The sequence below is a fragment of the Chanos chanos genome, chromosome 15 (genome assembly GCF_902362185.1).
Source record: "Chanos chanos chromosome 15, fChaCha1.1, whole genome shotgun sequence".
In the NCBI taxonomy this organism is placed as follows: domain Eukaryota; kingdom Metazoa; phylum Chordata; class Actinopteri; order Gonorynchiformes; family Chanidae; genus Chanos; species Chanos chanos.
In genome coordinates this window covers 18,581,896-18,601,376 of record NC_044509.1, presented here as the reverse complement: position 1 = coordinate 18,601,376, position 19,481 = coordinate 18,581,896, and the positions used below count along the sequence as shown (strand labels likewise).

At 39.2% G+C, this 19,481-nt stretch overlaps 1 protein-coding gene across 1 annotated transcript in view; it reads left to right on the top strand.

Moving 5' to 3' along the window:
- The window catches only part of ophn1 (oligophrenin 1), a 52,044-nt gene that overhangs the window by 15,736 nt on the left and 16,827 nt on the right, over positions 1–19,481 (top strand). Inside the window, exons 7-16 of the mRNA XM_030792409.1 lie at positions 369–473; positions 714–843; positions 933–1,033; positions 1,663–1,754; positions 2,466–2,544; positions 9,903–9,936; positions 10,100–10,162; positions 13,517–13,591; positions 14,037–14,121; positions 18,858–18,916. Of these exons, the coding sequence (XP_030648269.1) occupies positions 369–473; positions 714–843; positions 933–1,033; positions 1,663–1,754; positions 2,466–2,544; positions 9,903–9,936; positions 10,100–10,162; positions 13,517–13,591; positions 14,037–14,121; positions 18,858–18,916 (823 nt within the window). The remainder of the gene's footprint in view (positions 1–368; positions 474–713; positions 844–932; positions 1,034–1,662; positions 1,755–2,465; positions 2,545–9,902; positions 9,937–10,099; positions 10,163–13,516; positions 13,592–14,036; positions 14,122–18,857; positions 18,917–19,481) is intronic.

The window sequence follows — 19,481 nt, the reverse complement described above, 5'->3', positions numbered from 1 at the left end:
CCACTCCAGTTGCCTCGGAGGTTCTGCCCTCAGCTCCAGTTCCTGCTCCAGTCGTCTCTGTGTTTACTTAAGGGTTTCTTTGTTCAGCCTTATTAGTTCAATCATTGATCCCACCTGTCTTCAGTTAGTTCAGCTTGTTAAGACTTGTATAAGTACTCCTTCTTTTCCCCTCATTCCTTGTCTGAAGTTGTTTGGTGTTTACCCTGTGTCACCATTGGTTTCTTTGCCTGCCTGAAATACTGAGATCTGCAGTTTGTAAGTTCTTGAACTCTTTTTGTTGTAAATAAAAAGAGCACTGACCTGCACTCGCATCCAGCCTCTTTTACACAACGTGACGCTGAGTTACTGTTATTGTGTTTGATTGGCAGGTGCTGGCATTCCTCCAAAGCATTCTGACCCTGAATAATCTGACGGTAGAGATGACTCAGGACTTTCTACCTTACAAACAAGAACTCCAGCTCAGCCTACAGAATGTGAGCAAGAGAATACTTTTTTTTTCAACATTCTTTGGTTAAGTTAATGTTTGATTTGACAACATTACAAAGTATGAATGCTCTAATACCAGATCAAAAGATGTCAAAAACAGTGTGAAATAATAGAAATTGGCAAAATATGTATAGATGCATGCCACTATTTCTGGATTACCTAAAGCAGTATAACAGGCCTCAGAGAATGTCTTTCATTTCCTCTGATAAGCTGTTTTTCTTCTGCAGACACGTAATCATTTTGAGAGCACGCGAGAGGAAATGGAAGAACTAATGAATAGGATGAAAGAGCCTTCCCAGATTGGAAAGATGCATGGGCAGCCCACGATAGAGGGTTACCTCTACATACAGGAGAAATGTGAGAGACTAGGGAGAACACATATAGGACAAATACTGTTGTAACTTATTATAAATCACCTATAATATCCTTTTCTCTCTCTGTTTCAGGGGCTCTGGGTGTGTCCTGGGTTAAATACTATTGTAAATATCAGAAGGAAACCAAGGTCTTCAGCATGGTGCCTGCAGAACAGAAGCCTGCTACTAAGCAGGTACACCATCAACAGCTCATAGAATGAGAGCAAAACATATACACACATTAAATATGACACTAAATTACTGAGTGCTACAAACATACACAGACTAACTATTCCCATAATTATTACCCTCTGTGGTACAGTAACATTCACAGACTAACTGTTCCCATAATTACTCTCACTGTTTCAGTAATACTCGTTTGCAGGAACATTAATGTGACGGTAAAGAAGCGACAGCTTGACAGCATTTTGGATCAGAAAATGAGAAAAAATAAAAAACCTAAAAATGGAACTTTTTGTGGGGAAACCCATATGAAGTGTGGTGATGTAGGGGTCCTTATGAGCCCATGTATCCAAAGGAGTACATGTCTTTAAATTCTGATAGAATTTCTGAAAGAAATGTATGACTCTATCAAAGTTAACATATCATATGTCCTAATATATGAAGTGAAATATGATTAAATAAATGTGTGTGTGTGTATGTATATGTGTATATATATATATATATATATATATATATATATATATATATATATATATATATATATATATATATATAATATATATATATATATGTGTGTGTGTGTGTGTGTGTGTGTGTGTGTGTAAGCAGAGTTAAGTCTTTCCTCTTCTCTCTGTCTCAGGCTCCTGCTGAACTTAAGGTGAAGTCCTGCATTCGTCGGAAAACCGAGTCCATCGATAAGCGTTTTTGCTTTGATATCGAAACATATGAAAGGTCAGAAAACCTACATAAGCAGAAATTCATGTCTGGATCCAAATCTGTTAGAAACTAAAAGAAAGACAATATTTAGCAGTTGATGGAACAGAGAGTGTAGAACACGAGAGAGAAGAGACACTTATTATTTGCTGTAACTTGGTGGCTGTCTCAGCCTTGCTTGCCCTAACATTCTTTGGTAGAGGGTGAAAGACAGCATTTTTTTACATACACTCATTTACAGAAACAAGTGCAGAGTGTGTATTAACAAATGCCCAGCTTTTCTTAACACACGCAAATACACTTCTCAATAGAAAGAAGTTTCTATGTACACTTATTACTCTGCACAAATGTTCACACATGCATACACACACACACACACACACACAGACTCTCACAGACTCACTCAGTACACTGTCAACAGTTGAGTCTTGTGATTGCCGTGTTTACAGTCCAAAGTCTCTCTTTCATTATTCCATTCAGATTATTTCAGATCAAGGTAAGAACACATTTGAGGCAGGCTAATGTTGGTCATATTGCAGACAAACATACCGTTCATGAGAAAGTACTTAAAACAGGAGAATCTAACAAGGACACAGGGCTTAGAAGACATCACAATGCCATAATATTATACAAACACTCAGGTCTTATGAGTCCTCAGAACACCAGACTCTTAAACAGACACGGAGACCTTTAACATTGTGTTTGTGTCCATTTGACTCATTTCCATAGGGGCACACCAGTTACCTTGCAGGCCATCTCAGAGAATGACAGGAAGCGGTGGATGGAAGTGATGGATGGAAAAGAGCCTGTGAGCTTCACTATAAACTTTCTACTTCAGTAACCTTAACCCAATTCTAATGCTAGTTCTAATCATAACCATAACCATAAACTGGATAATTCCATAATCATGATACAATCCTAACCCTTGAGGTAACTCTGCAGTAACCCAGATCTCAGCATAACCCTACATAAATCCTACTGGTAAACTTAAACCTTGGCTTAATATGAAAGTAACTGTGCCCCAGAGTTCCTGATACTATACACACTATTCTATTCAATTCAGTTTAGTTTTATTGGTATAGCACTTTTTACAATGGTCATTGTCACAAAGCAGCTCCATAGGATGCTGGACCTGATACCCGCAGTGAGCATGTCCCAGGACAACAGTAGCAAAGACAGACTCCCTTAGACTGAGATAGGGAGGAACTAGGACTCATCAGGGGGAGCCCAGCCTAACTAATGAAGAATGCCTGACTTAAGGATATTTAGCTGTACCCACTGAGGCATTAGTTGGAAGGCTATTCCATAGCTCTGTAGCTCTAAAGGAGAATGCTCTACAGCTTGCTGTAACTTTTTAAACTTTTTAAACAAGTAACTACCATAAAACTTGTGTCTTGTGAGTGGAGTAAATGACAGGGTTTATAAGGAGCTGACAGATCACTCAGAGGGTGGGGAGCGAGGCCATTTATAAGTGCCATAAAAGTGAGCAACAGTAACTAGTAAACAGTAACTCCAAACAGGGAGCCATGCAGAGAGCACAACTTCAAATTTTAGTTTTATGTTGTTCAAAGGGGGCTGGTTATAGGATGGAATTAAGTCAGCCAGGTAGGCTGGCGCAAGCCCATGTAGAATTTTATATGTTAATAAGATGACCTTGGAGTTTGCATGTTCTCCCCGTGTCTGCGTGGGTTTCCTCCGGGAGCTCCGGTTTCCTCCCACAGTCCAAAGACATGCAGGTTAGGTGAATTGGAGACACTAAATTGTCCCTAGGTATGATTGTGTGTGTGAGTGTGATTGTCTGTGTGTCTGCCCTGCGATGGACTGGCGACCTGTCCAGGGTGTTTCCCCGCCTTTCGCCCTGTGACCGCTGGGATAGGCTCCAGCAACCCCCGCGACCCTAGTTAGGATAAGCGGCTTAGATAGTGAGTGAGTGAAGATGACCTTAAAATCAGCCCTGGTGTGAATTGGGCGCCAGTGAAGAGAAGCCAGGACAGGTGTAATGTGGGCAAAGTTCCTCCTGGCAGCAGCATTCTGGACTAGCTGAAGACCTCTGGTTTTAGAGGCAGGCAGACCAGAGTATAGAACATTGCAGTAATCAAGGCAAGATGTGACAAATGCATGAACAGTGGTTTCTGTATCAGCCATATGTAGCATGAGCCTATTTTGGTGATATTGCGGAGGTGATAAAAGGCCGTTTTGGTTGTGTTATTGATATGAGTGACTAGTCAGAGACTACAGTCAAAAATAACACCAAGGTTTTTAGCTGTGGAATTCTGAGAGATAATGCAGTTGTCCAAATTTAGGGTAAGATTACTAAAAAGATGCGTATGCATAGGGGGACCAATGACCAGCATTTCAGTCTTGCCTGCGTTAAGCATCAGGAAATTTGAAGATATCCAACCTTTAATAGCACAAAGACAAGGCTCAAGGTTAGCCAATTCAGAACGGTCATTGTACTTGATCGGTAGGAAGATCTGAGTATCATCAACATAGCAATAGAAGCTAATGTTATAACTACAAGTAATATTGTCAAAAGGTGGAAGGGGGCAGGGCATGTAAATGGAGAATAGGAGAGGGCCAAGGACCGACCCCTGAGGAACACCATAGTTAAACTCACGGTACCCAGACGTCACATTATTTTAGTGGACACATTGCTTTCTCTCTGAGATGATAGTTAAACCAAGAGAGCGCCAGGCCACGAATACCAATTTGAATTTCCAGGCCCTTTAACAATATGGTGTGATCGACCATGTCAAATGCTGCACTCAGATCAAGAAGGATAAGAATAGAGGTATAACCAGCGTCCATGGCTAATAAGAGATCATTAATCACTCCAGAAAGCGTGGTTTCAGTAGAGTGAAAACACCTGAAGCCTGACTGAAACATTTCAAACAGACTGCTAGAGGACGTCTGGGCTATGAGCTGAGCAGCTACAATTCTTTCAGGTATTTTAGAAAGAAACAGGAGATTAGAGATCGGCCTATAACTATTTCAGGTTTCAAGGTCACGGTTAAGTTTTTAAAGTAAAGGCCTGATCACAGCTGTTTTAATAGTGGAGGGTAAAACGCTAGATTTAAGTGACATCTTTAGAAGGTTAAGTATTTTTGGTTCAAGGACCGAGAAAAGCTCTGTGTAAAGTTTAGGAGGTAGGGGGTCAAGCATGCAAGAGGCTGGTTTAACGAAGTGCTCCAATTTGGAAAGGGTGTCTAAAGGAATAGGATTAAATTGGGTTAAAGGATGCACATCCTGATTAATCTCTGGCTCAGTGACGCAGAGTGTACTGGCAGACTGATTTGATGGACTAATCTGAATATCACTACAGATTAAGCCTATTTTTTGCAAGGAAAATTTAACAAAATCGCTTGTTGTAAAAGAGCTAGACTGAGGGGAACGATTCTGGGTTAGTTTAGATGCTGTGTCAAAAAGAAACCTGGAGTTATTTTTGTTAAGATTAATGATTTTCGAGTAATAGGCGGATTTGGCTGTGGAGGGTGTATTGATAATCTATCAGGCTATCATGCCAGGTGGTGAATTTTTTAAATGTAGTGTGGCAGGGGTAGGCTCATTAATATTCATAAAATAAGAACTACCTGACTGGCCGATACAACACTCCCATTCTGACACATCTTTACTTTAAAACATTGTTATCCTGAATATCTTGTGTCCTAGCCTACGTTATCATTTATAATTTTGTCAGCTGAGATATGACAAGCAAATGTTAGCTAACACTAACTTAACGTTAACTTATAGTCATAACATGCTCAGTATTCCCCCTGTCCAAAGGGTCAAAAATGACCTGCCTTTCACCAGACCCCTAAAATGAAGCAGTTTAATTGAAAACTCAAACCCAAATCTGTTTTGGATGAAGAAACAACACGTCATTCATCGCAAAGTTTGTGAATAGCTGGGTGTTCCCTCTTCACAGTGCAGAAAGACTGCATTTAATCAGTGGACACCACTCGTTTTTATTACAACACACCTGTCATATTCTTATACACTGTACAATGAGGAATTTGACTACAAAATGCTAGTCCTAGTGGTGTACAACCTTCATGGAAATATGAGCAAAGGTGAGGTTTTCCTTTTTCTAATGTGGGGGTCACTCTTGGAAAAGTCATAAAATTTCAAGTTGAAAAAAGAGCTACTAGGTTTTTTTTTCTGCTGTTAAACATAGTGGCGGGTCATTTTTGACCCTTAAGACGACACAAAACAACCAACAAATTTAATATCAAGTTTCTGGCAAATATGACACCACTTAATTGTCATGCTCCCTCTAAAGAAAACAAAACAGAAAATGATCTCTTCACAACAAGAACACATCATTAACGTGTACATACCTTACTTGAAGCACTTCAGGATGTCTAAAGTCTGATGTCAATAGGAATCAATAGGATTTAAATCTCCTCAGGAGATGACAACAGTTTAGAGTTGCCATGGTTTTGAAAGGCTTTATGCACGCGCGTGACGTGTCAGACCAGGAATGCTGTATCAGCCAACCAGGTAGTGCTTCTTTTATGAATGTTAAGTCTTCCCTTGCCATACTACATTTTGAAAATTCGCTGCCAGGTGAGACGGAAGGCATCTAGTTTAGTGATGTGCCAGTTTTGGTCTAATCTCCTACGCACCTGCTTCAGCACACAGGTTATCGTTATTAAACCAGGGTGTTGAGTGTTTAGGCCTGTTTTTTTAAATATATAATTAATGGTGCTACCATATGTACTGCATTACGGAGCATAGCATTTATACTGTCCGTCAAGTAGTTCAATGACCCTTCCTGATCACTGAAAGAGGTGAGGGCAGTAGGGAGCAGGGCAGCGAGTGCAGCAGTGGTAGAAGCATTAATGGGACGGCAGCTACAGACTGTGGTAGAGATGACTAGTGGGAAGGGGAGTGTTACCTGGAAAGTAATAAGAAAATGATCAGAGAGGGCAGTGGAGTAGGGAGACACAACTACATAAACATTTAGGCCGCGAGCTAGAATAAGGTCTAAGGTGTAGCCGTTGGAATGAGTGGGTTCGTGGATGTATTGGTTAAAGTCAAAAGTGTCTATTATAGCTGTGAAAGCTTTATTAAGAGAATTGGAATAGTTATTTATGTGGATATTAAAGTCCCCCAGCATCAGGATTTTATCCACTCTAGTTATAATAAATGGATAAATTCAGAAAATTCATCTAGAAATTGACTATAGGGCCCTGGGGGGCACTACTGTAAGGAAAGATAAGGAAGTGCAGGATTGCTTATTGGAGGGCGGCTCAAAGGAGACAAAATTAGGTAAGCTAAGGATGTTAGGAGAGAAGTCAGTTTTCTAAATTACACCCCCACCTTTTTTTTTTTTTTTTTTATTGCCCTAGCAGCATGAGAAAAGGAATAGTTGGAGGGTGAGGCTTCATTTAAGGGGAAAAAAACCCAATCTGGCTTCAACCAAGTTTCACAGAAACCCATCATGTCAAGGCTGAGATCACTGATCAGGTTGTTGACCAGCAAAGCCTTATGGGAAAGCGATATAATATTAATAAAACCTAACTCCAGAGTTATCGGACTCACAACGATCATGTCAGAGGAGGGAGTCAGCAGAATTGGAACTAAGTTGTTACGAGATATGGTCTGTCTGACTCTGGACCAAAATGAGCCTCATGGGTCTGAAAGCACACCATAATGAGGAAATCCAAATTGCTGCTGTCAGAGGGATAACCAGAGTCGCAGTTATGTCATGCAACTAAGGCACAACGAGGACTAGGAGTATTAGAGAGGAGAGTAGTCTCCGCTAAAGTCTCTCCACTAACTGAATAACTAGTCATATTAATCTTAACCTTAGGGTGGAGAAGAGGAGTTGTTGACTCGTGTGACTCAGCAGCCTCTGAGGGCTTTTCTTTAGCAGGTTCTGTAATCACCTGTGACCTGGCCTGCTCTAGTGACATGTGACATAAAATAGTGGTGCCATGTCCAGTAGGGTGCAGACTGTCTGCTTTCAGCAAGCTAGGTCTACCCCAGAAGGAGGGACAGTTATCTACAAAACAGAATCCCTTATCCTGACTGGTAGAGGGCCAGGGACAATTAATCGATACTGACACATCCTTCGAAGTCACGTATCCTAGCTATTTTACTCTTTGTGACTTCTGATTGCCTCATCCTAGCATCATTGGTGCTGACATGTATAATGATGTTGTCGTAGCTAGTGCGTATGGAATGTGCCCTTCCAGAGCGGTTATCCCAGAGGCTAAGGTAATGTTATCTGGAGTTCCCGTCGAATCTGCAGTGACAAAACTAGGACTAGCACTACCTTCCTCTAACTGACGGACATGTCTCTCTAGAAGAGACAACTTCTCTGCAAGAGGAAGGCAAAGAGTGCAGGTGACAGGCAGTGAAATGATATGGTGACAGGCAGTGGAAGATAACGTTAGCTATCAACACGCTATTGCTGTGAGTTAGCAAGGAGCTAGTTAGCTAGTGTTAACAGGCTAGCAGCCCACAGAAGGAAACAGGTGTTGATAAGTAACATTAACCAAGTGGAAACACAAAGGGTAAAGTAACATTAGCGAGATGAAAGCAAGCTCAGAGGACTACAATTACTACAGAATGTAATTGGTTATGACAGACCATAGGGCAGCAGTTGCAGAGTCGCACAGGAACGTCAGCCCAATGTAGGGCTAAGGCGCTCAGATTTCCTAGATCTGGTGAGAACTCTTGTCTGCTGCATTTTGAACCACCTGGAGCCTTTCCAAGGACTCAGAGGAACAGCCAGCAAACAGAGCACAGCAATAGTCCAGCCTGGAACTAACAAATGCATGATTTAGTTTTTCTGTGTAGTCACTGGAAAGCAGTTTTCTAAGCTTGATGTTTCTGAAGTGGAAAAGGCTACTCTGCATTTGTTTCCAATGTGAGAATCAAATGAGAGATCAGTATCAATGTTATCACCCAAGTCTTTAACAAATGTAGCAGAAACAACAGGGAATACAGTGAAGTGTACAGTTAACTTATGTCTAGCAGCCTTAGGACCGAGTAACAGTAGTTATGTCTTCTGAATTTAACAGGAAGAAATTGCAAGTCATTCAAGTTCTAGTTTCCTGTAAGTGTTTTTTTTTTTACCTGGAGAACTGAGAGCCCTCATCTGACATGGCTGATGTACACAGCTGTGTGTCATCAGCATAACAATGGAAGTTCACACATGTTTGTGTATCATGTGACTAAGAGGCACCATATACAGTGAGAAACGCAGTGGCTCTGAGCCTTGAGGAACACCACAAATGTGCTCTCCATTTATATGAACAAACTGGTAATGGTCAGTTAGATAAGATCTAAACCAGGTGTGTGTGTGTGTGTATGTGTGTGTGTGTGTGTGTGTGACCAATAAAGAGCTTAACTAGAGCCATGTACTACTATGGTGCATGGCATAGGTAAGTTACCATGGATATTAGAGTGTATGTTAACATCACGCAGCTATAACCATAACCATAACCCTGATAGACAATCTGAACCCAGGTAAAGTTCAGGTATTCTTAAAAACTCTATGTATAGTTCAATATTCTGAACAGTCTACCTAGAATTATTCAAAATAACTTTTCTTTAGTGTTTACATATATTAAATTCTATTCCTCTAGATGACTATGTTTCTGGATCACCATATTCAGTAAACAAGAAAATGATTTACCATGTATTCAGGGTACAGAGATGCAAATGTTATTGTTTATTACAACAATCACATCCATTGGTACAAAATGAATCTATCATTGAATAAAATGGGTCTCAGATGGATCTAAGACACAATGCAATTAAGATCGAACAGATAGGAACAGAGAAGGACAAAGAGAGGGGAGTGACAAAGAAAAACAGAGGAACATGGGGAGAGTGCAATTTTTAATCTCAGAATTAGTGAAACAATTCAGAACCCACATATTGCAGTGTAAAAAGTCCTTCCTCCAATTGCAATCCTGACACCCAACACAACCCCTTTTTACGATTATACGCTAAATATCCTTAATTCTGTTTAATGGGTGATGAATCAGTAAGAAATGTGATTTGTGGAGACAGGGTTGAGTTTTTATTCAGTAGCAGTCAGGTTTGTGTTTTTAATGTATTTTGCTATCTGACACTGAGATTTATGTGACAGATAAAATTAGTTTCTTTTTTATTACCTTTTTTATGTATCTTGCCTCTGTTTCATCACAGATCTATCACTCCCCGATTCAGAAGCAAGCTGAAAGTGAGTGTCACTCTGTATATGGGCTATACTGGAGTGTCTGCACAGTGTTAATGGTTGTTTAATATATAATGAATTTCTAATGAATTCTAAGCTATGCAAGAATATAGAACTTTGATTTCCTGCCATTTCATGTTGTCAATGTGTGTTCTCTTTTTTTCTCCAGTGGAGTTGAATGAAGTTGGATTCAAATTTGTCAGAAAATGCATAAATTTTGTGGAAACTAAAGGTAAGATGTCCACTGGCCACAGCAGTATCATTTTAATCATTTAAAAAAGTGCTTCCTTTTAATGGAGGATGAAAGGTGACAATATTACCCATGAATCAATTCTCTAAGAGTGAAATGACAAATCTTTGAAGCATGCCAACGAGTTAGTCTGGCTAGTCACTCATATCAATAACACAACCAAAACTGCCTTTTATCACCTCTGTAACATTGCTAAAATTAAGCCCTTTCTAAGTATGGCTGATGCAGAAACCATTGTTCACGCATTCGTCACATCTCGCCTCGATTACTGCAATGTTCTTTACTCTGGCCTGCCTGCCCCTAGTACCAATAATCTTCAACTGGTCCAGAATGCTGTTGCTAGAATTCTGACCTGAACAAAGAAGTTTGATCACATTGGCCCTGTCCTGGCTTCCCTTCATTGGCTCCCAATTCATGCAAGGGCAGATTTTAAGGTCCACTTATTAACATATAAAATTTTACATGGGCTTGCGCCTTCCTACCTGTCTGAATAATTACACCCTATAAACCACCTCGCACCCTGCGCTCGCAAGATTCTGGATTATTAGTCATTCCAAGAGTTAAAAAGAGGTCCGCTGGCAACCGAGCCTTTTCCTACCGCTCTCCCTTCCTCTGGAATGGTTTACCTACAGAAGTTAGGTACAACTCTCTCAGTACTTTAAAAACAAGACTAAAGACTTATCTATTTTCTTGAACTTATGCATAATATAATTTTGATTCAACTTTGTTATAGACATGTAAAGCCCTTTGAGAGTATAAATAGTGACTCTAAATAAATATTATTATTATTATTATTATTATTATTATTATTATTATTATTATTATTATTATTACATTATAGAGAAAATAATCAGCCCAGCTGTATGTGTAATATATTATAGAGGCAATAATCAGCCCAGCTGTATGTGTAATATATTGTAGAGGCAATAATCAGCCCACCTGTATGTGTAATATTATAGAGGCAATAATCAGCCTTGTTGTAGGCCTATGTGTAATATGTTATATTATAGAGGCAATAATCAGCCCAGCTGTATGCGTAATATATTATAGAGGCAATAATCAGCCCAGCTGTATGTGTAATATATTGTAGAGGCAATAATCAGCCCACCTGTATGTGTAATATTATAGAGGCAATAATCATCCTTGTTGTAGGCCTATGTGTAATATGTTATATTATAGAGGCAATAATCAGCCCAGCTGTATGTGTAATATATTATAGAGGCAATAATCAGCCCAGCTGTATGTGTAATATATTATAGAGGCAATAATCAGCCCAGCTGTATGTGTAATATATTGTAGAGGCAATAATCAGCCTAGAGCTATGAGTTATATATTATAGAGGCAATAATCAGCCTACCTGTATGTGTGATACTTAATATACAAAATATACATCTGTGTTCAGCTCAGTATTCTTGCATTAACCACACCCACATCTCTTATACACTAAACAGGCTACGTTTTCCTCCATATAGGACTTCTCTACAGTGAGGCTCATAGACATTACATTGTTCGATACACCGACCAGATCTAATGTTATGTAAATGTAAACATTCTTTATTTTATTTTCTGTTAAATGATTATATTAGAATCTTCCATCAAATTTCTAACAACTGACAAATCTTGTAAATTATTACATAAACAGATAATGATTAGACATGCAATTAAATGATTAAATGTAGTAATATATTCATAAATATGCTAAAAGATATTTAACCTTACACATTCATTAATTTTGTCATTAATTATTTATTACTAGCACATTTTTGTCCTTTATGACCTTTTGTCTCATCACCTGTCAGAAAATCAAAGGGGTAGAATAAATACTATACATACACACACACACACACACACACACACACACACACATATATATATATATGTGTGTGTGTGTGTGTATGTATGTATGTATAGTATTTATTTTACCCCTTATACACACACACACACACATGTATATAAACTTAAGCAAAGTCAAAATGATATTTTATTTAGGTGGGCAGACAATTTCTCAGAAGATTTCTTAATTTGAACAGAAACAAATGCAAGATGCAAGAAATAACATAAAAGGGGGAATTTAACGAACAGTCTTATAAAACTCCAGTAAAAAGGTCCAGTAATGATTTCTGTATTCTGTATTACCTGCAGGGGGCAGAAGTGTCACACAGTGCTCTGCCTGCGTATTTGTTTAGTTGGTGCCTTCACTCTCTGTGTTTGACTCAAAGCCAGGAAAAAAGAGCACGCGTTGTAAAGGACCAGAACAAGACACGTCCGCTTATTTAATCTTTATTAAAGCAGTGATCTTTGCTAGTGTACTGTAACAAAAAACAACTTGACACACAAACAATTCACAAACAATATAACAAAACAATTCTACACAGAAAAGGTAACATAAAACATCACTCTTAAACAGGAACATAAAACAACTTTTCACATGTACACACATTCTGAACCCAGCGAAAACGTATTCAAATTAGGGACTTTAGACGTAATTTTGTTTCTTTCTTCCTCTCTCTCTCTCTCTTTCTCTCTCTCTCTCTCCCTGCATCACCCCTTTCTCCATCACCATAATAAGCAAAAAACACAAGAACAATGGAGCCAGTAACAGCACTATCACTTCGTATCACTTTGAGGCAGTCAATTCAATTGCGTCAGTTTTAGGGAATTGGAAGAGTTTGTCATGTGTAGTTTGTTTTAGTAGTTAAAACCACTCCACTCTGGACTGGTCTCTGGTGGCCACACCCATCTTCAAACCCGCTATAAACACAGTCTCCTTTTAGCCACACCACCTTCAAACCCAGTATAAATACAGTCTCCTTTAGCCACACCCACTATAAACACAGTCTCCTTTTAGCCACACCCACTTCCAAACTCCACTGTAAGCTTCAGAACCAGGTGGTCCTGCCCCTGCAGTTAAACTGTGGTGAATGTTGGGCGTTTGATGCCAGATCAAATGCTTTCCAAATGTAAAGTTGAACTTTGGCTTGTTCTTACCCAACATGAAAGTGTGTGCCTTGCCAAAACAGAGAGTTAACGTTTAGCAAATGTACCACTGATTACTGGTGGACATGAAACTTTTGACAGATGTAAATGCTTGGCTGACTGGAGCTGCTTCAACCTAGTTATGAGTGAGCTAGCTGTACTTTTCCACTCCTCTTTTTTTCCCCTTTTCTCTCTGTCTCTATTTACCCCTGCTCAGTAAAGCTGTATTGGTTTGACAGAAATACTCCTGACCAACATTCACAAACAAGCACATGCTGATGAATAACCTACGCAGCATGTACTTTAAAAATGTCCTCTTCACTGACTCACATGTTCACTTTGTCACTCTCTGTCTTTCAGGGCTTACTCAGGAAGGAGTCTACAGGACAGTTGGTAGCAATATCCAAGTCCAGAAATTGCTGAATGCCTTCTTTGGTGAGGAAGTAACATCTGCTGTATGCGTGTGTGTATGTGTGTGTGTGTGTGTGTGTGTGTGTAAAAGAGAGAGAGAGAAAATGAGTTAATGAGTAGAACACACACACACACACACACACACACACACGCATAAAACCGTAAACAGACAGATCTACTGTACTTAAATATTCTAGATTAATTCAAGTCTGGAGATCTGCACTGAAAAACATGGCTCAGACTCATCACGTTGTCTAATTTTAACTATGTTACCATTTTTTTGCCGTAATTTAGATGTGAAAAAATGACAGGCTTGAAGCACTGTAATCCGGCTATAACTAAATATTTACCAATGTCCCTAGTTCCCTCTCTTTCCGAAACTCTAGTTCCCTGTCTTTCTCTCTCTCTAATGTCACTGAAGAGTCTAGTTTCCTCTTTTCCTCTGAAAACTCTCTTTCTGTCTCTCTAGACTCTAAGAGTCCAGGTGACATAGACTTCCACTCTACAGACTATGACATTAAAACCATCACCAGCGCCATGAAGTTCTACTTAAGGTAAGACACACACACGAACACACATACACTAGGGCTGCCTCCTAATAGACGAGCAAACCGTTAGTGAGTAGTTCCAATTTTCATTGGTCGGTTAGTCACAGACCCCCCCCCCCCCCCCAAACTCCATTCAGGAGCTGCAACTTGTCATTAAAAAGTTATTACACTAGGTCAGGCAGGAAATCATCCAAAGTGTGGGATCATTTAGAGTGTGTAAAGGACGAAACGAAAATATTTTTTCAATTTAGTTTATTAACAAAGGGTTTGTAACAATAAGCTATACAAATAGTGATTACTACAAAAACACGGGTTAAAATTGATTCTTTTTAAGATATCATTGATATGTTTCTTTTCAAGTGTGTCTACTTCGGATTGATAGATAAGAATTGACAAAGATAAATCACTGCGAATGGCTTTTTAAAGTCTGTAGTATTTTACGCAATCCAACACAAACATGCATTCAACATTACCTCAAACAGCAAACGAAGTTCGAAATGTCCCGGCAGGAAGGCGCCAGCTGCGCTTTACGCACGCCGAATGAAAGTCACCAAGAACGCAAAAGCAAGCCCACAAAAAACTCCGCAAAAAGCAAAACAATAATCCACCAGAAAGAAAAAATATAATTCTTAACCGAAGCAGCAAAAAAAAAAAAAAAAACTAACACTCTCACCGATTTCGCAGATTCGACGACGAAAATGAAAGGAAAAGAGGATTCCCCCGTGCTTAGTCCCGTATCCCTGGTAAATGTCGCTTACCAGAAATTTCTCCAACTGGCAATTACCGTGCACTTTTATTCCTCGTTGTCGCCCAGGTCTCTCACAGTCATCCTGAGTTTTCTTACGCGCTCCTCCATGATAACTTCAGCGTTTCCTTTTAAAACCATTTCAAAAGTTCGCGGGTTTGCCTTCCGTTAGTCATAAATAAACAAACAAATGTAAACAAAAGGGAAGACAGGAATACCATAAAACCATAGAGTAATGCACATACAGGATGGAATAGATTATAAGGATTACCTAAATAATAGTCAACCATCGTACTACTCTATAAATAAAATGAATCCTAAAACCCTTATGTGGCGGTGCTGCAGATTGTTTTTTATTTATCATTTGTTTTATAAGTTATTGTTTTGGTGTTACAAGTTCATAAGTTGTGTGACGTTATACTGTGTTCAAATAAATTAACAAAATGTTTAGTCTCCGTGCTACGATGGAATACAGTCGGACCTCGGTACCCGCGGGGGATTGGTTCCAGGATCTCCAACGGCTACCAAAATCCGGCTATGCTCAAATCCCTTATATAAACTGCCGTAGTATTTGCATATAACCTTCGCACATCCTCCAGCAGGCCTATTCTTTAAATCATCTCTAGATTACTTATAACACCTAATACAGTGTAAATGCTATGTAAATAGTTGTTATATTGTAGGCTATTGTTTAAGAAATAATGATAAGAAAAAAAGTCTGCATGCTACATGTTCAGTAGCCTACAGACGCACGCATTGTACGCCTAACTACACAGATTGCTTTCGTTTAATGACTTGAAAGAGAAATACGTAAGGGATAATGGACCGCGAGACAGTTATTATTGCGAAATAAATCCCGAATGGATGATGCAGGACGCCGACGCGAAGGGGTCTTGAATCACCTTGAAGGGGTTTATTTCGCATTATTATACGGTTGCTCAGAATGCTGCAGAAAGTTCTATTGGCCATCCCAACGTTTGGAGGTCTGTATTTCTGGATAATGACCACTGAAAAAATTAATGACCGCTGTCATTGGCAACGGGTTTTGTGCTTCTGATTCACATCTTTCATATCATTCCGCAAGTAGTCCGTTCACTTATCGTAATTTAAATGTACGTATATCCGACAAGACCCCATTGTTCTGTGGACAATAGAAGACTAGAAATAAATAGGGACACCAACTTCAACTTCCCCCGAGATGTCCCACTGATTCTCTCAAACTGCACCATTAATGGAAACATTCAATCTAATATCAGTAAACACAACGCTTAGCCTATTAATCGGCAACAAAAAGTTGACGAGTCTGCAGGTAGCCTAACACGTTGCTACGCAACACTTGCAACTTTAAAATTCTGTTTGCTAGAAGGGTTATTTTTCTCAGCGGAAGCCACGAAACGGCAATTAAGTCATTAAGATGAAATATTGTATGACGTTTCTTTTGTAATTATGGCAAGTAACCATATAATAAGCGGGATAATGTATAGTCCGCCGGTCATTATCGAAAAATAAATCCCGACAAGACGAACAGGACCCCTACGGGATCCCCGGCTCACTTTACATTATCCCGCTTATTACACGGCTACTCACTAAAGAAATCAATAATTTGACACAAAACATTGGTTTGAAAATGATTTTATTGCTTCCCCTAAAACAAAAATAGTCCGTTAGATTCAGAGCTGCGTCCATAGCAACTGTCCGTTATTCATTGCAGCAGTTTGCAATTCAGAAATAACAGACCGTAGAATGTCGTATTTCATCAGTCAAAATCGAGTATTCAACAAAGCCGTGTAATAAATGGAATAAATACATATTTTTCTCCAGAACCACAGATATGGATACACAGATGCCGCATTGACCGCTGCTGCACGTCCGCCATATTGAAGCGGTCAAGATCCGCTAGTAAACAAATAGCAATGTGTATTGAGGGATGCAGACTTCTGTACAGAAATCGAATGTAACTCAATTCTCAATTTTCATGAAATCTGGTTTGTTATAAACGTGAGAAGTTGACACGATACTGGTTATTTACTGGAATTAAATTCAGCCACTGGTGACGGATCTAATCGGCTCTATGCCAAAACATTAACTTTCTGAATAGCCACAACGTCCTCTGGGGCATGCTGGCTCCGTTCTATGAACAAATTATTTAGAATTTCAGCTTTTGTGAATTTCTCCAAAAATTGGAGAAACTGTAATCAAAAATATAATTCCTACCTGATGGAACTGAACAGGAGCTCTAAAGGGTCCTGGCTGAAGCGGCATGTGCAGACATAACGCTGTGACTGAAGGGCAATTAGGGTAGGTTAAATTATTTTTATGTAAAAATGCGACTACAACTATGTAAGGGATCATAGACAGCGAGCCCTTTATTATTGCGAAATAAACCCCGACGCGAAGTTGTATTATCTCGCTTATTACACGCCTACAAGAAATCAGTCAAAATATTGATTAAAAAATTATTTTATTGCTTCTGCTAAAAACAAGTTCGTTAGATTCTGTGGTTGGTCCATAGCAACGGTCTGCTACTCAGAAATGACACACCGTAGAATGCCATAATTGACCAGTCAGGATCGAGTATTCAACAAAGTCTTGTAATAAATATAGATAAAAAAGGATTGAGAGAAAATAACCTTGCTCACAAGAATATTTTGGTTGTAAGTTACAACTTGTAACTAGCTAATTTCATGAAAATCGGCTCAGAATTAAACGAGTTACAGTCGAGTTGCAGAGAGGTCTGCATCTCTCTATATACAGTGTATTGGTTTACGAGCGGAGTTTGACCGCTCCAATATGGCGGACGCACAGATGCATACAGCAGCCAATGCCATATCTATGTATCCATATCTGTGTCCAGAACCTTCTGGACCCCCCCCACCGAATAGTTTCGATGCGCGGTTGGTTGAACACACAGATGCAGAACCCGCGGATAGGGAGAGGCAACTGTATTAGGGCCACATAGAGGAGGAACAATTTCTGAGATTTCGAGGATAAGGTCGTAATTTTACCAGAAAACGTCATAATATTACGTGAATAAAGTCGTACTTTAGGCTGTGTGTTATTGTAGAGTGGAAATATCAGAAGAGCAGTTTGCACCTGCATTAAAATGAGGAACGTGGAGCATTTCCTGAAGTTATACTTTAGTACAGGTTTCACAAATAAGGAAATACTTAATCTTTTGGCACATCAGCACCACATTATCATAAGTATCAGGACTCTGAAAAGATTGTGCAAGAAACGGTTGCTGGTAATACATTTACCTAAGAATTAAGTTTTTTTTTTTCCTTGAAATTTTACAACTTCATTCTCGTAATATTGTGTTTTGTCTTGTAAAATTACGACTTTATTCTCATAATATTACATTAAAATATATATATATATATATGTGTGTGTGTGTGTGTGTGTGTGTGTGTGTGTGTGTATATATATATATATATATATATATATATATATATATATATAATGACTTTATGCACATTAAATTACAACTTTATTTTCATAATATTACAACTTTTTTTCTGAATAACGACATTATTCTTGTAATATTATGACCTTATTCTTGAAATCTCATTTTTTCTCCCCCACTCAGTATATATATGTTTAAGTAATTAATAGCTTGAACTTACAACTAATAGCTAATAGCTTGAACTTACAACTACTAGTCGACTAAGAAAACTTTTGGTTGGGGGTAGCCCTGAAACACACATACATATACTCGTATAAACGCGCAAACACACGAGCACGCGCACACACACACACACACGCGCGCGCATACATGCCTATAGACACATATACATCATGCAAACAATATCAGCTTGCATACCTGCACAGGCATACACTCACGCACATACAGTATATGTCAACACATATATGCACAAACACATACATATACACTTGCACACACAAACACACAAATTAAACAGAAGAAAAGAAAAAAGTTGACTCTCACTCATGACGATGACGATGATGATGATGATGATGTGTGTGTGTTGGTCTACAGGAGCCTCAGTGAACCACTTATGACCCACTCTCTACACCGAGACCTTATCCTTGCAGCAAGTAAGTGTTTGCACACACACACACACACACATGCGCACACACACAAAGACACACACTTTCTCTCACTTTACAACTATTAGCCAACAGAAAGTATTTTAATTTTGTGTGTGTGTGTGTGTGTGTGTGTGTGTTTGTTTCCATCTGTTGAGGGTCATTCCAGGTCAGGCTGAGTTGCAGCTGCAAAAGAGAAAAAAATATAAACAACTCCATTACTTTTCATTTTCTCTCTGTACACAGCACACACACACACACACACACACACACACACATACACACATAACGGAGCTTGACAGAATGATGGGTTTTGTCTGTTAGATTCGTTTATTTGCTTTTCCTAGTAAATTAGATCCTTTATATCAACCATCTCTTAAAACTACCCTCAGGATAAAACGGAGTGTGTGCGCGTGTGTGTGTATGTGTACGCGCGTGCGTGTGTGTGTGTGTGTGCGCACGCGCGCGCATGTGTGTGTGTGTGTGCGTGTGCGTGTGCGTGTATGCATGTGAGTGTGTGTTTGGGTTAGGGTTTGGGCTATTGTATCCCCTGCATTAAATTTCACAGAGCAGT